Below are 24,560 nucleotides of genomic sequence, written 5' to 3'. Positions count from 1 at the left end.
GTTCTGAAGACCATATCTAAAAAATAATAGACAGGAATGCCTTCCCAGAAGAGGTGGTGAAGACAAGAACAGTAAATATAGAAACATAGAAACATAGAAATGACGGCAGAAGAAGACCAAACGGCCCATCCAGTCTGCCCAGCAAGCTTTGCACTTTTTTTTTCTCATACTTATCTGTTTCTCTTGGCTCTTGGTAACCTTTTGGTTCTATTTCCCTTCCACCCCTACCATTAATGTAGAGAGCAGTGTTGGAACTGCATCTAAGTGAAATATCAAGCTTAATTAGTTAGGGGTAGTAACCGCCTCAATAAGCAAGCTATACTCATGCTTATTTGTTTACCCAGACTATGTAATTCAGTCCTTGTTGGTTGTTGTCTGTATATAGATCCACTTTTCTTCATTCCCCCTGCCATTGAAGCAGAGAGCTATGCTGGATATGCGTGAAGTATCAGTCTTTCTCCCCTGCCGTTGAAGCAGAGAGCTATGCTGGATATGCGTGAAGTATCGGTCTTTCTCCACTGCCATTGAAGCAGAGAGCTATGCTGGATATGTATGAAGTATCAGTCTTTCTCCCCTGCCGTTGAAGCAGCTATACTGGATATGCATTGAAAGTGAAGTATCAGGCTTATTTCGTTTGGGGTAGTAACCGCCGTAACAAGCAAGCTACTCCCCGCTTTTTTATGAATGCAAATCCTTTTGTCCACATTTCCTCTTGCTGTTGAAGCTTAGAGCAATGTTGGAGTCGCATTAACTGTGTGTATGTTTATTGAATAAGGGTATTATCTCCAGGTAGTAGCCATCATTCCCGCGAGCCACCCACTCTTCATTCACGACCTCTAGACTTTATGGATCCACAGTGTTTATCCCATGCTCCTTTGAATTCCATGTCTGGTTTTCTCTTCACCACCTCCTTTAGAAGGGCATTTCAGGCATCCACCACCCTCTCCGTGATGAAATACTTCCTGACATTGGTTCTGGCATGGGACAAACACTTCGGATCCCTAAAGGCTTGAGATTGGAAATGAAGAAAGGGGGTGGTGTAACATTTCCACATAGGGGTAACTTGCCTAGAGTGGCAGTTACTATCCTTAACAGGACTCATGGGGGTAACCTGCACAGAGCAGCAGTTGATACCATAAGCAAATTGCTGGGCAGACTGGATGGACCATTTAGTCTTTATCTGTCATCATTACTATGGTTACTATGAATCGAGACAAGACCAAGTGGAGATCATCCCAGTCTATGAAGATGCAGAAGAAGGGGTAAGATAATAGAGAGTAGGCACAGACTTAGAGAAGAGAACCCAGGAATATTTTAAAAAATAATTAGGCCGGAGCTGGCTTTTGGTACCTTTTAAAAAAAATAAATAAATAGAAAAGCAAAGAGAATATGGTTTGTTTTTCTTTTGTTCCATTTTCAAACTGAAAGTAAATGAAATAACAAACTGGATTTCTTTTTTTGTTTCAAATGAAAGCGCCTCCCTATTGATTCATGGAAGCACAAACCTACTTGAAAAGTTACAGCAAAGTGGTAAGGAGAAGGGGATGATTATAATAAATGCTAAGACCAGATTTAAGACTCAGACGAACACATTTTCAAAAGCCTAACCATTTTGTATGTTTCCATCACTTTTGTGTATGAACCAAATTTAAGGCTCTTGCCAAACAAATCCCTCCTTAAAATGAGTCACTGAAAATTGTGCGAAAAAAAAATCTGCAAATATTCCACAAATCCTTTATTTTATGGAATTCTGAAATAGTGCAGATTTTGCTTAAGACATAAATTTGGAGCCAGGCCGAAATCTCAGCAAAAGAAAGCATGCATGTTGAAAGATGCACATAGGGTGCTGCTGGACTGTTGCCTACTCTGATGTGGACCCTGGTCCTTTCTGCCTGAGTCACTGAGTCATTTTCTCATGACAGCCATGGGTTCGGAAACCGGACGCTGGCAAAATTGAGCATCCAGTTTTCGGGGCATGGGCCGATTTTAATTTTAATTTTTGGGACCTCCGATGGTACACAGAAAAGCTGTTTTACTGCTTTTCTGTGCACTTTCCCGGTGCTGGCAGAAATTAATGCCTACCTTTGGCATTAATTAATTACCTACGGCTTGGCTGCACATTTTACTTACTGAATCGCGCGACAATAACTAATAGGGCCATCAACATGCATTTGCATGTTGCGGGCGCTATTAGTTTTGGGGGGGTTGGACGGCTATTACCCGCGTCCAAACGTGGGTTAACAGTGCGCTCCACCGGAGCATATTGGAATATGTGGGGGTATGGTAGGGAGATTGTCTGTGGAGGATGTGTATGAGGAGGATTGTGCGTGTGGGTCGGTGGCTGCTTGTAAACGTGTATGTGGGGAGGCGCGTGTGGTAGGTTGTAGGTTTGCATGGAGTAGATACGTGTGAGGGTGTAGGAGGGGAGTAGGGGCAGGTAAGTGGAGATATCTCGGGATGTCTGCGCGGAGGAAAGGATTGTGTGATTGGAGTATGTGTGTGGATGGCAATCTATCCAAACATGTACACCATGTACCGTGACTCCTAGACCCTTAGTCTAAAATCTCATTACCGTTTAGTATTCACTGTACGTTATTCCCAAGTTACTTGATCCAAGTTTATCTACCTGTTCGATGTAATCGCATTCTTTCATGCGTGTTTTAATGTTATAATGTAAACCAAAATGATATGTAACATTGCTACATGAATTTCGGTATATAAAAATGTTAAATAAATAAATAAATAAAATGTAAAATGCCTGCTATTGTACACTATATTTAATGCTTTACTCACGGCATCCAGATGTTTTCCTCCATTCATAGATGACAACATTCTTCCTCTGGCAGGCTTCACTATATGTCTTCAAAGCCTGGCACAGGCTTTGCTTGAAGCCATCAGTCATGCACATGTCGTACACACAGTTATCCAGGAAGATTTTGGGGTCAATCACAGGATGGCACTCTCTGAAGGGTCCGTCCACCTGCTTGGTGATCAAGCCACAGAGGAACTCGTTCTCATACTTCTTCTGCAAATCCTGGCTGCACGTTTTGCACACTCCATCGCAGTTGTGCCAGCAAAACCTGTCACCATCTTCTACCTTCCAGCTTTTTCCAAAATCAATAGGGTTGGGAGCTGTCACCCCCTCTGGAGTCATAAAATCGTCATTAGGGTTCCCGTTGTAGTTGCCGCACATGCCGCAGATACTCTCAAAGTAGCTGCTGGATATCTCCAGTTTTAAGTGGAAGTACCAGTCAAAGTACACTTTCAGAGTGAAGTCAGTCTGGATGAGAAGAGAGTCCCCTGTCTGGTAAAGTTGGAGTTTCCCGCCATTCAAAGTGATAGGCAAACGCAAGAGCTGATTGTCCACCTACAAGAAGAAGAACATACCAATGGCCATTGTCAGCTTCTGCATTATCATCACTAGGGCCACATTTACTATAGTGTCACAAAGGTGATAGACTGCATGAAAACTTGCATGCATTGCACATAGCCATTATTTAGATATGAACAGCATTTTAATCCTTTGCCATGATGCCACTGGTGCCACTGCAAATATCTTCACTAGTATCTTTTTGTTATCCCCCAAACAACTATTACCATTATCATTATTATAGATATCAGATATCCAATATATCAGATATCACTGAAAGGGGTAATTTGGTAACAGTCTGTATAAAACGTTGGCACAAATACACACAAGATACATCAATTTTCAAAGCCAACTTACATGCACATTGCTGCTTTGAAAATTACTCCACCAAAACTGCTAATTTGAATGCTGAAATTTTTCATAAAAATTTACACGTCTTTTGAAATATGCAAATGTACGCATGTAAATACAAACCCCTTCTCCCGGGAATTCCTCCGCTGAGTCTGGGTAAATGTCCGTGCATACAGGACATCTGAGACCATGTTTACCCATGTATTAGGCAGGAAATTTTATAACAGGCCACTTCCCCTGGTAAAGCACCATTTCACCCATAGAAATGCCTTTGAACAATTACCCTCGTAGGGGGATAATTTTGTCACATCATGCAAAAGTCAGACAGCAAATATGCACATAAATTACATCAGTTTTGAAAGCAGGCTTGCATGCTCCAGCATAAGTCAACTTTGAAAACTATCCTGGCAAAATTTCATGCACACAATTACACCTGCTATTTGGTGTGTGCAGTTTTACAGAAATAATGTATTCACATACTGTTTAAAATAAAAAGTAGTGCATTAAATCCCAGCCTCTGGAATGCATGGAAAGTGTCTTGTGTGTGTGTGTGTGTGTGTGTATGTGTGTGTGTCTGTGCATACAGTATGTGCATACAGTGTGTGTGTGTGTGTGTCTGTGCATATAGTGTGTGCGTGTGTGTGTGCATACAGGATGTGTGTGTGTGCGCGCGCGCAAAATTTTCTAAAAGAAAATTAGGTCTTACCTTCGATAATTTTCGTTCCTGTAGTACCAAGGATCAGTCCAGACTACTAGGTTTTGCCTCCACACCAGCTGATGGAGACAGAGCAAGATTTGAATGGCTCTGCCATATGTACCAGGGTGCCACCCACAGTCAGTCAGTATTACGGCATATAAAAGCAGAAGGATTCTCAACCCAAACTAACTAGTACAGGAAAGGCAACCAAACCTATGGATCATTGACCCCCAACAACAACTCCAGACCCGGAAAAAGGGTTACGAACAGCAGGGAAACCCGCAGAGCAAAGAAAACAAACAGCAGTAGCGGACTCTCCCCAACTTTAATGCACACAGCGGGAGGGACTCTGGACTGATCCTTGGTACTACAGGAACGAAAATTATTGAAGGTAAGACCTAATTTTCTTTCCCTGTACATACCGGATCAGTCCAGACTCCTGAGATGTACCAGAGCTGCACCTAAGAGGGATGGGAACCGGAGAGGCCCGCTCGCAACACGCCTATCCCGAAATTTCCCTCACTCGGATCTTGTACATCGAGCCGGTAGTGCCTCGTAAAGGTGTGCAGCGTCTTCCAAGTTGCAGCTCTGCAAATCTCTTGCGGAGACACTTGATGACACTCAGCCCAGGAAGCCACCTGGGACCGATTGGAGTGCGCCTTGACGCCGACTGGCAGAGGCTTGCCACAAATCAAGTAGGCAGAGTTGATGGCCTCTTTCAGCCACCGAGCAATCGTGGTTTTGGAGGCCATATTACCCCGCTTTGATCCACTCCAGAGAACAAAAAGATGATCCGAGACACGAAAAGGATTAGTAACTTCCAGATAACGCAGAAGCACCCTCCGAACATCCAACTTCCTCAAATCCCTCAAAAGAGGATCCGAATGATGCACATTGGCAAAAGAAGGAAGTTCCACAGACTGATTCAAATGAAAAGAGGACACCACTTTCGGAAGAAAAGATGGTACTGTCCACAAACTAACCCCGGAATCGGAGATCCTCAAGAAAGGATCCCGGCATGATAATGCCTGCAATTCAGATACCCGACGTGCCGATGAAATTGCTATCAAAAATACCACCTTCAACATGAGGTCCTTTATAGTTGCCCTCTTCAAGGGCTCGAAAAGAATCGTACCCAAACCTTTAAGAACCAAATTAAAATTCCAGGATGGACAGGTGGACTATCAGGAACCGGTACTCGCTCCTTGAGGGCCCATGTTCCCTCACTCGCTGCCTGTGTACATCTCCTCTTCTACTTGAAAGAATTCGCTACAGACACCATCTGTGAGTACTACTACCATCTACTCCTCAGAGTTGTTTCCCTAGAACCAGGTACTCGCTCCTTGAGGGCCTGCCTCCATTCCAGCGCCCTGAGGAATACTAGCCCAGCCAGGCTCCATCTTCTACTCACTACCACCACCTCTGGTGGCTTCACAAACTGTCTAAATAAAGATATAATCTGTTTGAGTGTCCAGAGCTGAGCTTGACCTGTGGCCCCTCACGGGACTTCCCCCTGTGGGCGTGGTCAGCTACCACAGTCTCCAAGGGTCCACCCTTACAAAACATAACAGATTGCTAACTCCATGGATCCAGCACAGCTCAATGCTCTGCAGGCCATTCCGAGCCTGGCCATGCGCATTGCTAAACAACAAGACGCATTGGGGAAACTCACTTTTGCGTTCCATCAGCTACACGCACAATCAAGGCGCTGCTTCCAGTAATGAAGGTCAGTTACCTGAAGTAACTATAAAGACTACTGTACCTCTGGCTGCTCCAGTTCATGTCTCTGGAGAGATTCAAAGGACTAGAGGTTTTCTAAATCAGTACTGCATGCATTTTGCATTACAGCCTTCTCACTTCCCCACGGCCTACGCCAAGACTACTTATATTCTAACTTATCTTGATGGAAGGGCCTTGTCTTGGGCCTCAACGCTGTGGGAATGTAAGGATCCAATCCTGCAGGATATTGATGGATTTTTGGATTTGTTTAAGTCTGTTTTTGACGATCCTGCTCGAGTGACTGTTGCTGGTTCTACTCTGGTGGACCTGAAGCAAGGCAACCAACCACTGGCTGATTTTGCAATAGAGTATAAGACTCTTGCTACAGAACTATACTGGGATTCCAAATGCCTGAAAACCCTCTTCTTCAGAGGTCTGGATACTCGCTTGAAAGACGAGCTGGCCGCTCGTGAGACACCTGACTCGCTGGATGAACTAGTGGCTTTGGCTACTAGAATTGACCACCGGCTCCGTGATAAGCTAAAAGAACTCAAGCCTACCACTAGACCGGTTCAGAAGGAGGTTCATGCTAAACCTGCACTCCAGATAGTCCCAGCAATACCTGTCGCCAGTGGAGAAGAACCGATGCAACTTGGTCGCAGTCACCTGACTTCATAAGAGAGAAGACTTCGGAAGAGGCATGGCCTGTGTACGTACTGTGGACAGACTGGTCACGATGTCCCAACATGCCCAACTCGTCCAGGAAACGGATGGGCCAAAGTCCTGCGGGAGGACTGTTCTTAGGCCTTACCATGACCACTCCCTTATCTGCGGACCATCTGAAGTTCAAACTCTTGCCCTGGTGGATTCAGGATATGATTATTCTGGCTACTTTAATTATATACCACAAAACTATCAATGAGAAACCATATATAGTGACATATATTTTCAATCTTTATTACACTGGAAAAATTACAACAAACTGTATTTAAATATTTAACATATTACCCGCAAAAATATGCATCTAAAAAAATCTCACTCCATTCATACATCATACATACCCTCACATTCTTCAAACCTTTTTTCATAAAAATGTCTCAATCTTCTCAGATTAAGTCATACACACATACAAGAACTTCTTTACAGTACATTATAGATTTTTAAATACAAACTGTTGAATAAGCAGAGAAAATCCTATTACATAAATTATTGTTCGTTTGAAAAACGACAAATTCTTTAATTCTTTTATTATCTCAACATGTTTCGCCTTCCCACAGGCTTCCTCAGGAGAAATTTAAAAGAATCACCTACTGCTCATATATCCACCGCATATTTCTACATGGATTTCATCTATGTTTAGTAAAATAAATCAACATAATTTTCAATAAATTTTCCACCAAAAAATATTTTTTCTTTTTACCTTAAAGTATCTCTAATAACTAATTTTTTACCTGTACGTCCTCAAAAGATTTCTCTTAGACGTACATGCAAATGTACCATTCTGCTCTCACTTCTCAGCATCTTTTCAACGAGCATTCACCAAAACGCTTGAAATTAGAAACTTCTTCGACCCTTCCTTAGTGAATTACCTAAGCGAATTAAATCAACAAATGATTTGTTGCCTTTTCCACTGAACCATGTCTGCATCATCCAGACCCCAACAAGCCATTCATCGTGGAGGTCGACGCCTCTGACGTCGGTGTGGGGGCTGTCTTGAGCCAAACAGGAGACTCTAAAGCATTATGTCCCTGCTCTTTCTTCTCGCGACGTTTCTCTCCGGTAGAGAAGAACTATGGGATCAGAGATAAGGAGCTCCTGGCTATTAAGTTGGCATTCGAGGAATGGCAGCCTTGGCTCGAAGGCGCTCAACATAAAATCACCGTGTATACAGATCATAAGAATCTAGAGTATCTCCGCCATGCACAACGTCTTAACCATAGACAAGCCAGATGGTCCTTATTTTATAGCCGTTTTGACTTTGTGCTCAAATATTGCCCCGGAGACAAGAAAACCAGAGCTGTCACGCTCATTTCTCTCGGAGGATGTTCCAGAAGAATCTCAGCATATAATCGACCCAAAGAAAGTCATCTTGGGTGCTACCCATTCTGTGCCCGCTGGTAAAACCATCATGCCTAAACATCTCAGGAAGAAAGTGCTCTATTGGGCTCACGATTCCAAGCTGGCTGGCCATCCTGGTAAACGCAGTACCCTGCTAAAGCTCCAGAAGTATTATTGGTGGCCAACTATCAAGGAAAATACATCCTCCTATGTAAGATCTTGTGCCAACTGTGCCAAGCACAAACCTACTTCTGGCCAACCGTGGGGATTGCTGCAACCGCTTCCAGCTCCGGAGCAGCCCTGGATGCATATCGCTACTGACTTTTGTAGTTGATCTTCCCCTCTCTGGAACGTCTTCCAAGTTGCAGCTCTGCAAATCACTTGCAGAGACACTTGATGACACTCAGCCCAGGAAGCCACCTGGGACTGAGTGGAGTGTGCCTTGACGCCGACTGGCAGAGACTTGCCACAAATCAAGTAGGCAGAGTTGATGGCCTCTTTCAGCCACCGAGCAATCGTGGTCTTGAAGGCCATATTACCGTTTCAGCAAGATGGCCCATTTCGTGATGCTGCCTGGCTTACCTTCAACCTTGGAGCTTGCAAAGCTCTTCATAACCCACATCTTTCGCCTTCACGGCCTACTGAAGCACATAGTATCAGATCGAGGATCACAATTCACGGCAAAATTCTGGAAGGCTTAGTGCAAACTTTTCGACATCTCTCTAGACTATTCATCAGGCTATCATCCTCAATCAAATGGCCAAACAGAACGGATGAATAGGACCCTGAAACAGTTCATTCGGACCTATGTGAGTTGCCATCAGAATAATGGGGCTGAACTGTTACCATGGGCTGAATTCGCCATTAATTCTCATCCAGCAACATCCACTGGATCAACACCTTTTGAAGTGGTATATGAATGGTTACCATCTCCGCCACTTCCACTGAAGCTCTCAGTGACGTCCCCAGCAGCTCAAGCCACTGCTGTTGATATCGATCAATTATGGACTCAGACGAAAGAAATGCTACTCAAAGCGAGTGCTCGAGCTAAAAGATGTTATGACGCTCTCCATTTCAAAGCACTTATCTTTCAACCTGGAGACAAAGTCTGGCTTTCCACTAAGCACCTTAGACTGAAGTTACCATCCACTTGATTTCCTCCTCGCTACGATCGACCATTTCCAATCCTCCAATGTCTTGGCAACATGACTTACAGTCTGAAGCTACCACCTGGATTGAACATCCCCAACGCTTTTCATGTTTCACTTCTGAAACCACTCATTCTCAGTGAGCTCTCTTCCAAGTCTCAGGAACCATCTCCCATCAATGCAGAAGATGACCTAGAATACAAGGTCAAAGCCGTCCTTGATGTCCGAATATGAGGCAAGACTTGGGAATACCTTCTTTCATGGGAAGGTTTCATCCCCGAAGAAAATTCTTGGGAGCCTCTGGAAAATATCCTTGACAAAGAGATGCTCCATCAGTTCCATCTCTCGTATCCTTGGAAACCAAAACCTGGTACCCGCAGAGGAGACCGCCCTTTGAAGGAGGATACTGTTGCAACCATCGCTGCCCGACGGCTTCACTCCACCTACCTTTCTTTTTCTGTGACTCCTCCTGCTCCTTGTGGACGTCTGGCTGCCACGGCATCTGGCCGCCGTTCTCTCCGGCGTCCCCAGACCGGCTTGGGCGCTGCCTCCTGCCATGCTCCTCAGGTACCTTACGGGGCATGCGCCGCGCAGCCCTCATTTTTATTTCCTCTATGGCGCGAACCTCAAGGGCGTCCCCCTGTGATGACATAACGCTGCCCGGATATTTAAGCCTACTGTTTATTGCTAGCCGTTGAGTTGGCAAGGGATTTCCTAAGGATGGGATTCGCTCTCCATACCCAGCTACTCTGCTTCCAACTTCTATTGGACTCTTTTCTGCTAACGGGGTACCCGCTCCTCGGGGGCCTCTCTGCTTCTTTCAGGTCGCTATCAGGAACCGGTACTCACTCCTCGAAGGCCCATGTTCCCTGACTCACTGCCTGTGTCCATCTCCTCTTCTACTTGGAAGAATTCACTACAGACAACATCTGTGAGTACTACTACCATCTACTTCTCAGAGCTGTTTCCCTGGAACCATGTACTCTCTCCTCGAGGGCCTGCCTCCGTTCCAGCACCCTGAGGAATACTAGCCCAGCCGGGCTCCATCTTCTACTCACTACCGCCACCTCTGGTGGCTTCACAAACTGTCTAAATAATGATATAATCTGTGTTTGTGTGTCCAGAGCTGAGCCTGGCCTGTGGCCACTCACGGGACATCCCCCCGTGGGCGTGGTCAGCTGCCACAGTGTCCAAGGGTCCACCCAAACCTTACAAAACATAACACAGTGTTAGTGGAGCGTAGATTTCTCTGTGAAATTTGGAAATGAAGTACTACATCTATCTATTCCATTTTGTTGTTATATAATGCTTTATGGATGAGGAATAAAGCTTTATATTGAACTCTGTAAGGGATCGGTAACCAATGTAGCTCCTTGAGAATTGGGGTAATGTGGTCAGATCTTTTGCTGTTGTTGAGTTACCCTGCTGCAGCATTTTGTAGAAGTTGAAGTGGTTTAATAGTGGAAGCCAGAAGACCAAGGAAAATTGCGTTGCAATAATCTAGTTTGGAAAACAAAAGGGCTTGTAATGTACACGATAGTCTTGAGGGTGTAGGAGGGGTTTGATCCTCTTTAGCACTTGAAGCTTCTAGAATCCTTCATTTATTATGTTATTAATATGCTTCTTAAAGTTATTTAAAAAATATGTGATTTACATTAGAGATATGTTGGCACCAGGAAACATTATGTGCCTCTCAAGGGTCAGCTTGGCATGCTTTTGAGAACTGTTGAAGCATGCGTTGCATAGAAAGCACACAAGATTATCAGACATACAACCCGTGGGCCTGATCTGAAAAAATTCCCCGGGCTGATATTTTCCTACAATCTGCCCCTGTTTGCTGAAGTTAACAAATTTATTTATTTATTTATTTATTTATTTATTTATTTATTTAACAGTTTTATATACCGACCTTCATAGTAAATAACCATATCGGATCGGTTTACAATTAACAAGAATAAAACTGGGGTAACTCTTCAAGTAAACGAAAGATAAACAGTAGGTAGGAATGAGTCAAAGTTACAATCAACAGGGAAGAGAACTTGGAAGCTTGCAACAAGCTGGAAAGAAGATAAGGCAGGAAATAAATATGAAGGAAATAAATATGAACAAATACCTTTCCACAGGAAATATTGCTAACTCCCAAATTTAGATGAATTGAGTCATCATTGCAATTATAGTCCAGCCTGGTTTTCTAACACTCATCGACTTCATTGACCCTCATTGTCCTATAAAATGCCTTAAGACAAAAGCTAGAAAACAAGGGCTGGACCAAAATCTCATGATAATAGGGATGTGAATCGTTTTAGGACGATTAAAATTATAGTCCGATAATTTTAATATCGTCTTAAACCATTATGGAACACAATACAATACAGATTCTAACGATTTATCGTTATAAATCGTTAGAATCGTGAGCCGGCACACTAAAACCCCCTAAAACCCACCCCCGACCCTTTAAATTAAATCCCCCACCCTCCCGAACCCCCCCCCAAATAACTTAAATAACCTGTGGGTCCAGCGGCGGTCCGGAACGGCAGCGGTCCGGAACGGGCTCCTGCTCTGAATCTTGTCGTCTTCAGCCGGCGCCATTTTCCAAAATGGCGCCGAAAATGGCGGCGGCCATAGACGAAAAAGATTGGACGGCAGGAGGTCCTTCCGGACCCCCGCTGGACTTTTGGCAAGTCTCGTGGGGGTCAGGAGGCCCCCCACAAGCTGGCCAAAAGTTCCTGGAGGTCCAGCGGGGGTCAGGGAGCGATTTCCCGCCGCGAATCGTTTTCGTACGGAAAATGGCGCCGGCAGGAGATCGACTGCAGGAGGTCGTTCAGCGAGGCGCCGGAACCCTCGCTGAACGACCTCCTGCAGTCGATCTCCTGCCGGCGCCATTTTCCGTACGGAAAACGATTCGCGGCGGGAAATCGCTCCCTGACCCCCGCTGGACCTCCAGGAACTTTTGGCCAGCTTGTGGGGGGCCTCCTGACCCCCACGAGACTTGCCAAAAGTCCAGCGGGGGTCCGGAAGGACCTCCTGCCGTCCAATCTTTTTCGTCTATGGCCGCCGCCATTTTCGGCGCCATTTTGGAAAATGGCGCCGGCTGAAGACGACAAGATTCAGAGCAGGAGCCCGTTCCGGACCGCTGCCGTTCCGGACCGCCGCTGGACCCGCAGGTTATTTAAGTTATTTGGTGGGGGATTTAATTTAAAGGGTCGGGGGTGGGTTTTAGGGGGTTTTAATGTGCCGGTTTTTCGATTTTTCGATATTTTTCGATTTTTAACGATTTTTAACGATTTTTCACGATATTTTACCCCCCCAAACGGCAACAATACGATTCCCTCCCCCTCCCAGCCGAAATCGATCGTTAAGACGATCGAGGACACGATTCACATCCCTACATGATAACACTGAAAAGGTTGCTAACCAGGCATTCAACTGATATGAAGGCTCATCTCTTCCATATAAGGTAAAGGTATGACCTTTCTGAGGACACATTAGAAATGCAGAAATTATAATACAACAAAATACAATAGAACCAAAGATTTTCACCTTACCCGTACTAGACCTTTTTCAAATCTCACTAACGAGATGGTGTATCCATAGATGTGGATTGTCACAAAACTGGTATAAGAAACCTTAGTGGTACCCCGGTTCTCATTCTTGGCTACTATGTTGAAATCTGGAAGTGTGGCATCATTCCCACAGTTCTTGGCGATGGTGTAGGTGCAGGTGCCCTGGAAATCAAAATTCTTGCCATCGAAGGTGTGGTAGTGGGGGTCACCCCAGGCCCAGCAGACTGCTTGTGATTCTGGCACACACACTGGTTGACCATTCACCATCTTACATGTCTCCTTCTTTCTGCACCTCACTGTGTTGCAGGAAGGCACAGGTTTACCTAGAATAACATGTTTAGAAAAGCAGGTGAGAGAAAGAGAAGGTAAAAAGCAATAGTATGACCATCCAGCAATAGCAGTGATTTGCGGAGGAAAATTTATCATTTTGGTTTCTTTATTCATTTCATAGGCCATAATCATTCATTTGGTTTGTTTTAGATAAAAAAAATGTCTTTGTAATTATTCATTCTATTTGTTCATTTGTTTCCCATTAATGTCAATGGGTAAAGCACTGCAGCCTATTGAGGTCTCCAAAATTGGGATTTTCTAATCAGTTCTAATAAAACTTATGAGTAGATATCATCAGACGTGAGAGGAGCACTCCAAGACTATGTCTAACAGCATGAAAAGTCTCATGAATAGCCCAAGGCATCGTAGGGGTAAAATGGCACTAAAAACGGCAAGAACTTCCCAAGGTACCATGAAGAGGAACTAAAGCAGCAAAGGTAGCAGGAAAAATGCCAAGACACTGAGACAGGGTTTAATCAGCACAAAAGTCTCATGAAGACCCCAAAGCACCATTAGAGGTGCAGGTCAGCCATTGCCAGTGGTAGGAACATCCCAAGGCTTCAAATGAGGTGCCAAGTGCACCAACCAAATTGGTAGAAAAGCCATGGGTAGGGAGAAGTCAGAGGAAATCTCTGGAGGATGTTTTCTTTGATCATGATGTGCAAATTGGATTTCAGACCTGCATCTATACAGCAGAAAAGAGTTACTGAAATATCTAGAAGCAGGAAGATGGGGAACTTACTATCCTTGGGCAGGAAGAAGTTAGAAAAAATCTTTCAGGAGGCCGGTGGTGCTCCTGATGTGCAAATCAGACTTCATACCTGCATATAATATATAGGGCAAGAAACTAATCGAACCATCAAGAAGCTAGAAGATGGGAACATCATTGACCCTAGAGAGGGAGAAGTGAGAGGAAATCCCTGGAGAACACCTGCTATAGTTTTCATTTGGCATCATTTGGGAAAGGGGCTAGGGGTTCAGGCTTGGGGTTGGTCTTCCATTTTCTGTGGTATAATCCATCAAAGGCTAATTTCAGGATAAGACCAATAGTAAGAACGGTGAGGGAAGGATTGAGAATAGTCCAAGAGGGCATGAAACCATTAAACATAACTCAGTAAGGTCCATGTAAAGCATTCGATTGTCACAAATACCATAGGGAAATCTGAAAAGAACCTAGAACTCCACTGGAGCAGAGGTAGAAATACTGACAGGTCCAAAGAGAGACTTGGAGCAGCAGCAGCACTGGCAATTTAAAGAATAAATTGTAGGTGTAGAACAACACAGCAAGAGGAATGGCATCAAAAGACTAAGGCAGGAAGAAGACATAGGCTAAACTGGCATCTCAGAGACATGGTGAAAGGAGGACAACCAATGGGACAGTGCTATACCGGGGTACAAATTATATCGCAATGACAGAGAGGAGCACCCGGGAGGTGGTGTAGCACTTTATGTCTGGGATAGCATAGAGTCCAACAGGATAAAAATACTGAAATGAAGACTGATGCCTTGGAAAGTAAGTTTATTAAAGATACAGTACTCGCCCGAATCTGGCCGAGTTTCACCCGTGGCTAACTTGGACCGACTACCGCTCTGTTTTTTCGGTCCTTCCCTATCTCAACAGGATAAAGATCCTGTATGAGACAAAATGCACAATTGAATCTTTATGAGTGGAAATCCCTTGTGTGTTGGGGAAGACTATAGTGATAGGGGTATACTACCGTCCACCTGGTCAACATGGTGAGATGGACAGTGAAATGCTAAGAGAAATTAGGGAAGCTAACCAAATTGGTAGTGCAGTAATAGTGGGAGATTTCATTAATTACCACAATATTGACTGGATAAATGTATCATCGGGACATGCTAGAGAAATAAAGTTCCTGAATGGAATAAATGACAGTTTTCTGGAGCAATTGGTTCAGGAAAAAACAAGATTTAAAGCTAAATTTTAGCTATTGACTAATTTTTGTATATTTTAACTTATTTTTAATTTGACTTTCTTTGAAAAACTTTATTTTAATTATGTAAACCGTTTTGACAAAAACTCATTTTATAAAACGGTATATAAATATTTTAAATAAATAAATAAATAAGAAAGGGAGCAATTTTAGATCTAATTCTCAGTGGAGCACAGAATTTGGTGAGAGAGGTTATGGTGATGGGGCCACTTGGAAAAAGTGATCATAACATGATCAAATTTAAACTAATAACTGGAAGGGGGACAATAAGTAAATCTGCAGCTCTAACACTAAACTTTCAAAAGGGAAACTTTTATAAAATGAGGAAAATAGTTAGAAAAAAATTGAAAGGAGCAGTTACAAAGGTAAAAAGTGTGCAAGAGGTGTGGTCATTGTTAAAAAATACCATCCTAGAAGCACAGTCCAGATGTATTCCACACATTAATAAAGGTGGAAAGAAGGCAAAACGATTACTGGCATGGTTAAAAGGGGAGGTGAAGGAAGCTATTTTAGCCAAAAGATCTTCATTCAAAAATTGGAAGAAGGATCCAACAGAAGAAAATAGGATAACGCATAAGCGTTGGCAAGTTAAATGTAAGACATTGATAAGACAGGCTAAGAGAGAAATTGAAAAGAAGTTGGCCATAGAGGCAAAAACTCATAGTAAAGACATTTTTAAATATATCCAAAGCAGAAAGCCTGTGAGTGAGTCAATTGGACCGTTAGATGATTGAGAGGTTAAAGGGGCACTTAGAGAAGATAAGGCCATGGCGAAAATTTAAATGATTTCTTTGCTTCGGTGTTTACTAGAGGATGTTGGGGAGGTACCCGTCCCGGAGAAGGTTTTCATGGGTAATGATTCAGATGGACTGAACCAAATCACAGTGAACCTAGAAGATGTGGTAGGCCTGATTGACAAACTGAAGAGTAGTAAATCACCTGGACTGGATGGTATATACCCCAGCATTCTGAAGGAACTAAAAAATGACATTTCAGATATATTAGTAAAAGTTTGTAACCTATCATTAAAATCATCCATTGTACCTGAAGACTGGAAGGTCACTAATGTAACCCCAATATTTAAAAAGGGCTCCAGGGGTGATCCTGGAAACTACAGACCAGTTAGCCTGACTTCAGTGCCAGGAAAAATAGTGGAAACTGTTCTAAATATCAAAATCACAGAACATATAGAAAGACATGGTTTAATGGAACACAGTCAACATGGCTTTACCCATGGCAAGTCTTGCCTCACAAATCTGCTTCACTTTTTTGATGGAGTTAATAAACATGTAGATAAAGGTGAACCAGTAGATGTAGTGTATTTGGATTTTCAGAAGGTGTTTCACAAAGTTCCTCATGAGAGGCTTCTAAGAAAAGTAAAAAGTCATGGGATAGGTGGCAATGTTGTTTCTTGGATTACAAACTGGCTAAAAGACAGGAAACAGAGCGTAGGATTAAATGGACAATTTTCTCAGTGGAAGGGAGTGGGCAGTGGAGCGCCTCAGGGTGTTAGCACCGCCGGCCGCAGCAAACCGTGACCGGGGCCCGGTGTCATGGCTGCCGGCTGAGGCGGACCACAATCTTGATCGGGCCGGCGGTTGCGAAGAACGTAGTTAGCCAAGGCTTCAGGCATCTTCGAGGGCTCCTGCGGTGGCAGGCAGCCCCTTCCGTTTTCTGCCGCGGCCACTGCCGCGTCCAGGCTCAGCAGCATAGCTCCTCAAAGGTTCGGCTCCTCCCCTTCTGTTTCTCTAGGGCCGCGTGCGCGGCTGAAGATTGTTCTTAAAGGAGCCATGACAGGAAATAGTCATGGCTCCTCCTGAGACTCCTCGCCTGACATCCTGTACTTAAGGCAAGGTCTGGTCCTCAGACCTTGCCTTGGTATCAAGGTTCCTGCCTGAGTTTGGCTCAGAGCTTCTTGTTCCTGGTATTGTGTCCCGCTCTGCTTCCCGGCTTTGTGGATTGACTCTTGGCTTCTGGACTGGCATTCGTGTTTCTCTGGCTTGATCCTGGTACAGCTTCGGACCCATCTTCTGTTTTGATCCTGGCCTGGACTTCAACCCTTCTTGTGTACCGAACCCTCGGACCGGCTTTGGACTATTCTGTGACTCCGTTCTCAACTTCTATGACCTGCTGGAGGCGCCAGCCGTCTGGAACCCGCAACCCGCAGGAGGCGCCTGCATCCAGACCTTTCTTCAGTCTTCAAGGAGTCTCCTAAGTCCCAGCGGCCGGGTCCCTACGGGCTTCTCCTGTTGGGATCTTGAGCTTCAGGGCGAAGTCTTCGTTCTTCAACTACAGCATTTCGGCCTTGCCCTTCGATGGTAGAGACCTAAGGGGATCATTTCCTTTTAGATAGCGCTGACTCTACCTCGAAACAAGGGTCCACCTTCGGATTCATAACACAGGGATCTATATTGGGACCCATACTTTTCAATATATTTATAAATGATCTGGAAAGAAATACAACGAATGAGGTGAACAAATTTGCAGATGATACAAAATTGTTCAGAGTAGTTAAATCACAAGCAGATTGTGATAAATTGCAGGAAGACCTTGTGAGGCTGGAAAATTGGGCATCAAAATGGCAGATGAAATTTAATGTGTATAAGTGCAAGGTGATGCACATAGGGAAAAATAACTCATGCTATAGTTACATGATGTTGGATTCCATATTAGGAGCTACCACCCAGGAAAGAGATATAGGCATCATAGAGGATAACACATTGAAATCGTCGGCTCAGTGTGCTGCGGCAGTCAAAAAAGCAAACAGAATGTTGGGAATTATTAGAAAGGGAATGGTGAATAAAATGGAAAATATCATAATGCCTCTGTATCGTTCCATGGTGAGACCACACCTTGAATACTGTGTACAATTCTGGTGCCACATCTCAAAAAAAGATATAGTTACGATGGAGAAGGCACAGAGAAGGGCGACCAAAATGATAAAGGGAATGGAACAGCTCCCCTTTGAGGAAAGACTAGAGGTTAGTAGGGATGTGCAGACAAAAAGTTTATGTTCATAAGTCCATAAGTCGAAAAGGGGGGTCAATTTCGGTCAATATGGACATATGGAGAATTCCATAAGTTGAGTCTATGTCCATACGTGCACCGGTTCCCTAAATAAAAATTTAAACCCCTCACCCTCCTTAATCCCCCCCCAAGACTTACCAAAATTCCCTGGTGGTCCAGCGGGGAGTCAAGAAGCCATTCCTCTATTCCTTTGCGAGGAGCACGTGACGTCCGCGTCACGTCGGAGTGACGCGGCTGTCACGTGGTCCACCGCTGTTCCGCTCCCGGACCCCTCGTTGGACACAAACGGAACTTTTGGCCAGCTTGGGGGGGCCTCCTGACTGCTATGGGTTTGTCATCCCTAAGTACCCCTTGTACCCCTTGATCATCTAATGGTCAAATTGACTCCCTCACAGGTTTTTTACATCAAATGTACCAGAAAAAGTTTTATGAGTTTTTGCTTCCATGGCAAGCTTCTTTTCAAATTTTCTCTTTGCCTTCCTTATCAATCCTTTGCATCTAATTCACCAGTGCTTATGCTGTTTCCTATTTTCTTCATTCGGATCCCTTTTCCATTTCTTAAAAGATGTTATTTTAACTATTATAATTGCTCTTATCTCACCTTTTAACAATATTGGTAATCCTTTAGCTTTCCTTCCACCTTTTCTAATGCATGGAATACATCTGGTCTGGGCTTCCAAGATGGTATTTTTAAACAACATCCATGTCTGATGTAAATTCTTGTATCCCAATATTAATCTCACCCTCCTGTGTTAAATTTTGTTATATTAATTTTTGTTTATTTTAATTAAAAAATGATATGGAATGGAAAAAGGTAAGTTTCATACATTTGAATGCATGCCTTCCTCGGCCTTGCTTCATTTCTGTAGTGTAATCATAAACTTACCTCCCTCCCGATCCCTTTATTCGTGTATCTTCTTTGTCTGTACCAATTTTTTAAATAATGATAGAAATATTCACTATATAATGCCAATGTTGGCTTTTTGCTTTTTTTACTTGTTTTATAAAATGTTTGTAATCAAAACGCCATTTGTTTGCTATGGATTTTTGTCAAAAGTGTATTCTCAATAAATTTATCTTGTAAACCCCGTAAGGGTAAAAAAATTTTCAATTAAAGAATATCCATAATAGACGCCATAATGATTAAATATTGATAATATGAAACTTATCTCCCGATAATATGAAACTTATCTCCCAACGCAACTGTGTTTCGAAAAGATGTCCTTTCTTCCTCAGGGGAGTTTATGTCTGTTCTTTGGGAAAACGCTCTCAAGTTCCTCAGACTCTTCTCAATAGCCTGAATTTAGTTATTTCCTGCCTCAGGTTGGCAAACACTATTCAATGGCGTGCTGGTTTCCTTGAGCTAAACAGCTCTGTATGGCGTTCTTGCCTCAAATTGGCAAACGCTGATCCATGGTGATGGTGGTTTCTTTCTCTCAGGCTAAACAGCTCTGAAGGACATTCACTTTTGACAAAAATCCATTGAATAGCGTTTGCCAACCTGAGGCAGGAAATAACTAAATTCAGGCTATTGAGAAGAGTCTGAGGAACTTGAGAGCGTTTTCCCAAAGGTCAGGAGGCCTCCCCCCCCAAGCTGGCCAAAAGTTCCGGTTGGGTCCAACGGGGGTCCCAGAGTGGAGGCGCGGAGAAACACGTGACGTCCGCATCACTCCGACGTGACGCCGACGTCACGTGCTCCTCGCAAAGGAAAACAGCAATGGCTTCCTGACTCCTCGCTGGACCACCAGGGAGTTTTGGTAAGTCTTGGGGGGGGGTCAGGAGGGTGGGGGTTTAAATGTTTATTTAGGTTCAACGTATTCAACGTAGCTATGTTGAATAAGTTGAAAATGCGATGCGTTGCGCATCATCACTTTTTTTAAGTTAAAAAAAAAAAAGTTGCGTTTTACATATGCGTTCAAAACGAATGCACACCCCTAGTAATAACTGGAAGGGGGACAATAAGTAAATCTACAGCTCTAACACTAAACTTTCAAAAGGGAAACTTTGATAAAATGAGAAAAATAGAAAAAAACTGAAAGGAGCAGATGCAAAGGTTAAAAGTGTTCAACAGGCATGGACATTGTTTAAAAATACAATCCTGGAGGCGTAGTCCATATGTATTCCACACATTAAGAAAGGTGGAAGGAAGGCAAAACGATTACCGTCGTGGTTAAAAGGTGAGGTGAAAGAGGGTATTTTAGCCAAAACAAATCCTTCAAAAATTGGAAGAAAATAGGATAAAACATAAGCATTGTCAAGTTAAGTGTAAAACATTGATAAGACAGGCGAAGAGAGAATTTGAAATGAAGTTGGCCATAGAGGCAACAACTCATAAAAAAAACGTTTTTAAATATATCCGAAGCAAGAAACCTGTGAGGGAGTCAGTTGGACCATTAGATGACCGATGGGTTAAAGGGGCTCTTAGGAAGATAAGGCCATTGCAGAAAGACTAAATTAATTCTTTGCTTCCGTGTTTACTAATGAGGATGATGGGGAGATACCAGTTCCGGAGATGGTTTTCAGGGGTGATTAGTCAGACGAACTGAACAAAATCACTGTGAACCTGGAAGATGTAGTAGGCCAGATTAACAAACTAAAGAGTAGCAAATCGCCTGGACTGGATGGTATGCATCCTGGGGTACTGAAGGAACTCAAAAATGAAATTTCTGATCTATTAGTTAAAATTTGTAACCTATCGTTAAAATCATCCATTGAACCTGAAGAGTGGAGGGTAGCCAATGTATCCCCAATATTTAAAAAAGACTCCAGGGGTGATCCAGGTAACTATAGATCAGTGAACCTGATTTCAGTGCCGGGGAAAATAGTGTAAACTATTCTCAAGATCAAAATCGTAGAACATATAGAATGACATGGTTTAATGGAAAATAGTCAACATGGATTTACCCAAGGGAAGTCTTGCCTAAGAAATTTGCTTCATTTTTTTGAAGGGATTAATAAACGTGGATAAAGGTGAACCGGTAGATGTAGTATATTTGGATTTTTAGAAGGCGTTTGACAAAGTCCATCATGAGAGGCTTCTAAGAAAACTAAAAAGTAATGGGATAGGAGGTGATGTCCTTTTGTGGATTACAAACTGGTTAAAAGACAGGAAACAGAGAGTAGGATTAAATGATCAATTTTCTCAGTGGAAAAAGGTAAGCAGTGGAATGCCTCAGGGATCTGTACTTGGACCAGTGCTTTTCAATATATATAAATGATCTAGAAAGGAATGCGACGAGTGAGGTTGTCAAATTTGCGGATGATGCAAAAGTATTCAGAGTAGTTAAATCACAAGTGGATTGTGATACATTACAGGAGGACCTTGCAAGACTGGAAGATTGGGCATCCAAATTGCAGATGAAATTTAATGTGGACAAGTGCAAGGTGTTGCATATAGGGAAAAATAACCCTTGCTGTAGTTACACGATGTTAGGTTCCATATTAGGAGCTACCACCCAGGAAAAAGATCTAGGCATCATAGTGGTTAATACTTTAAAATTGTCGGCTGAGTGTGCTGCAGCAGACAAAAAGCAAACAGAATGTTAGAAATTATTAGGAAGGGAATGGTTAATAAAACAGAAAATGTCATAATGCCTCTGTATCGCTCCATGGTAAGACCGCACCTTGAATTCTGTGTACAATTCTGGTAGCCATATCTCAAAAAAGATATAGTTGCGATGCAGTAAGTACAGAGAAGGGCAACCAAAATGATAAAGGGGATAGAACAGCTCCCCTATGAGGAAAGGCTGAAGAGGATAGGGCTGTTCAGCTTGGAGAAGAGACAGCTGAGGGGGGGATGATAGAGGTCTTTAAGATCATGATAGGTCTTGAATGAGTAGATGTGAATCGAATAATAGAAGGACTAGGGGGCATTCCATGAAGTTAGCAAGTAGCACATTTAAGACTAATTGGAGAAAATTCTTTTTCACTCAATGCACAATAAAGCTCTGGAATTTGTTGCCAGAAGATGTGGTTAGTGCAGTTAGTGGAGCTGGGTTCAAAAAAGGTTTGGATAAGTTCTTGGAGCAGAAGTCCATTAATGGCTATTAATCAAGCTTACTTAGGGAATAGCCACTGCTATTAATTGCATCAGTAGCTTGGGATCTTCTTGTTTGGGTAATTGCCAGGTTCTTGTGGCCTGGTTTGGCCTCTGTTGGAAATAGGATGCTGGGCTTGATGGACCCTTGGTCTGACCCAGCATGGCAATTTCTTATGTTATGAAACATTTTATGAGCCCCTATGATTTCAGGATGATTTTATTAAGTATTTGTCATTGTGCCACAAAACTACTGAACTTCATTATACTTGGGCCTCCCCCAAATTAGGCTTAGACTACTTCAAATGGTCTGAAATGTTGCAGTGTATCTTCTTTCTGCTTTTCCTACTCAGGTTTCACTGGTTTCCTATTTCTTCATGAGTCAAGTTTAAAACCTTAGTGATGGTATTAAAAGAAATTGTAATGACCCACTGAAGTTCATTACCAAAAGTGCCTTTAGTTTAATTCTTTTAGCTAGGGTTCCTCTCCACAGTAGCTTCCAGTAGAGATGTGAATCGGAACCGGTATCAGTTCTGATTCCGGTTCCGATTCACATCGTGAAATTTTTTTCTTGCAGTCTGATCGGGTTTTTTTTTTTATCGGCTGCGCCCGAGCCGATAACCAAAAAATACAGCCGACTCTTTAAAATGAGTTTGTTAGTATCCCCCCACCCTCCGTACCCTCCCCCAAAAATTGTTAAATACCTGGTGGTCCAGCGGGGGTCCCAGGAGCATTCTCCCGCGCTCGGGCCGTTGGCTGCCAGTAAACAAAATGGCGCCGATGGCCCTTTGCCCTTAGCATGTGACAGGGTATCCGTGCCATTGGCCGGTCCCTGTCACATGGTAGGAGCAATGGACGGCTGGCGCCATCTTTAAAAATGGCGCGGGCCATCCAGTGCACCTACCATGTGACAGGGGCTGACCAATGGCACCGATAGCCCCTGTCACATGATAAGAGCAAAGGGCCATCAGCGCCATTTTGATTAGTGGCAGCGGACAGCCCGAGCGTGGGAGAATACTCCCGGGACCCCCGCTGGACCACCAGGTATTTAAAAAAAAATTTTTTTGGGGGGGGGGGGATACTAACAAACTCATTTTAAAGGGTCAGGTTGTGTTTTTAGGTTGTGTCCTTTCTTCCCGCCCCCCCCCCCATAACGATAAGAAAACCCACCAAATCGTAATGTTTCCTATCGCTATCGGGGACCCCCTGATATCTGACGATATTGAAAATATCATCAGATATTTTCAATCGTCAGATAAATGATTCACATCCCTAGCTTCCAGCCTTAGAGTGAGTACCTCAGCTCTTGGTCTATCTCTGCCTTGTCTCACCTCCATTACTGTAGATTCTCGGCTTACCCCACATTGCAGACCACTACTGGATCTACCCTCTCTGGCATATCATCTGTACCTGGGTTCTCGGCCTACCCCGCTGTGCGGACCAATACCGGACCCATCATCCTCTCAAGACCTGGTGAGACTCTTTATCTGCGCTTCAGAATACAGACTGGACTACGCTATCAGAGACTCTTCTCCTCTGGCTGGGTTCACAGCCTGTTCCCTGGGTTACCAATTGCATTGCTGTATAATAAAGCCTTTCGTTCCGCTGTGTGTATTACTGCTAAGAACCAGCCTATCACTACAAGTCCCCACAAGGCTCCACCCTGTGGGAGGGGTCATCTCTTGTAGTGACCAGGGTCCTCAACTCAATGTCTAAATCACAACATATATATTTCGACTCTGCTATGCCTGACTACTCTTCAGCCTATCTCCAGCCCCAGACCTCCGCTACATCTGACTACTCTTCAGCCTATCTCCAGCCCCAGACCTCCGCTACATCTGACTACTCTTCAGTCTATCTCCAGCCCCGGACCTCTGCTACACTTGACTACACCTGCCTTCTCCATGCCCTGACCATTGCCTTGATTGACTAAGCTTGCCTTCTCTGTGCCTTAACCATTGCCTTGATTGACGATGCCTGCCTTCTCCGTGCCCTGACCATTGCCTTGATTGACTACGCTACAGACTTCTCCGTGTCCAGAATTCTACATTGTTTGCCACGACCTCTGCTTGCCGCCGGCCCTGATCCAAGCCTGTCAGTGACGCCTCCTCTAGCCTATTCCCTGGACGTGAACTTACAAGGCTCCAGCCTTTCTTTACTTGAGCACCTCCAGTTACTCTCTGTTCCATTGGCGTCTGAGTTCCTGTACCGAACCCCATGCAGGGTAGGACTACACCCTGGACTGCTGTCTCTGGGCTGAACTACCTTTCTTCTCAAACCAACCTCGAGGCCCACCTAAGTCCTGC

At 43.8% G+C, this 24,560-nt stretch overlaps 1 protein-coding gene across 1 annotated transcript in view; it reads right to left on the bottom strand.

Annotated features, from left to right (window-relative positions):
* The window catches only part of LOC115076231 (IgGFc-binding protein-like), a 116,725-nt gene that overhangs the window by 81,394 nt on the left and 10,771 nt on the right, over nt 1-24,560 (bottom strand). Inside the window, exons 2-3 of the mRNA XM_029577452.1 lie at nt 12,889-13,229; nt 2,794-3,367 (exon numbers count right to left, since the gene is read on the bottom strand). Of these exons, the coding sequence (XP_029433312.1) occupies nt 2,794-3,367; nt 12,889-13,229 (915 nt within the window). The remainder of the gene's footprint in view (nt 1-2,793; nt 3,368-12,888; nt 13,230-24,560) is intronic.

The sequence above is a fragment of the Rhinatrema bivittatum genome, chromosome 14 (assembly GCF_901001135.1).
Source record: "Rhinatrema bivittatum chromosome 14, aRhiBiv1.1, whole genome shotgun sequence".
Classification (NCBI taxonomy): Eukaryota; Metazoa; Chordata; class Amphibia; order Gymnophiona; family Rhinatrematidae; genus Rhinatrema; species Rhinatrema bivittatum.
Note: the sequence above shows the minus strand (reverse complement) of the source record. Positions and strands in the feature narration are given on the sequence as shown.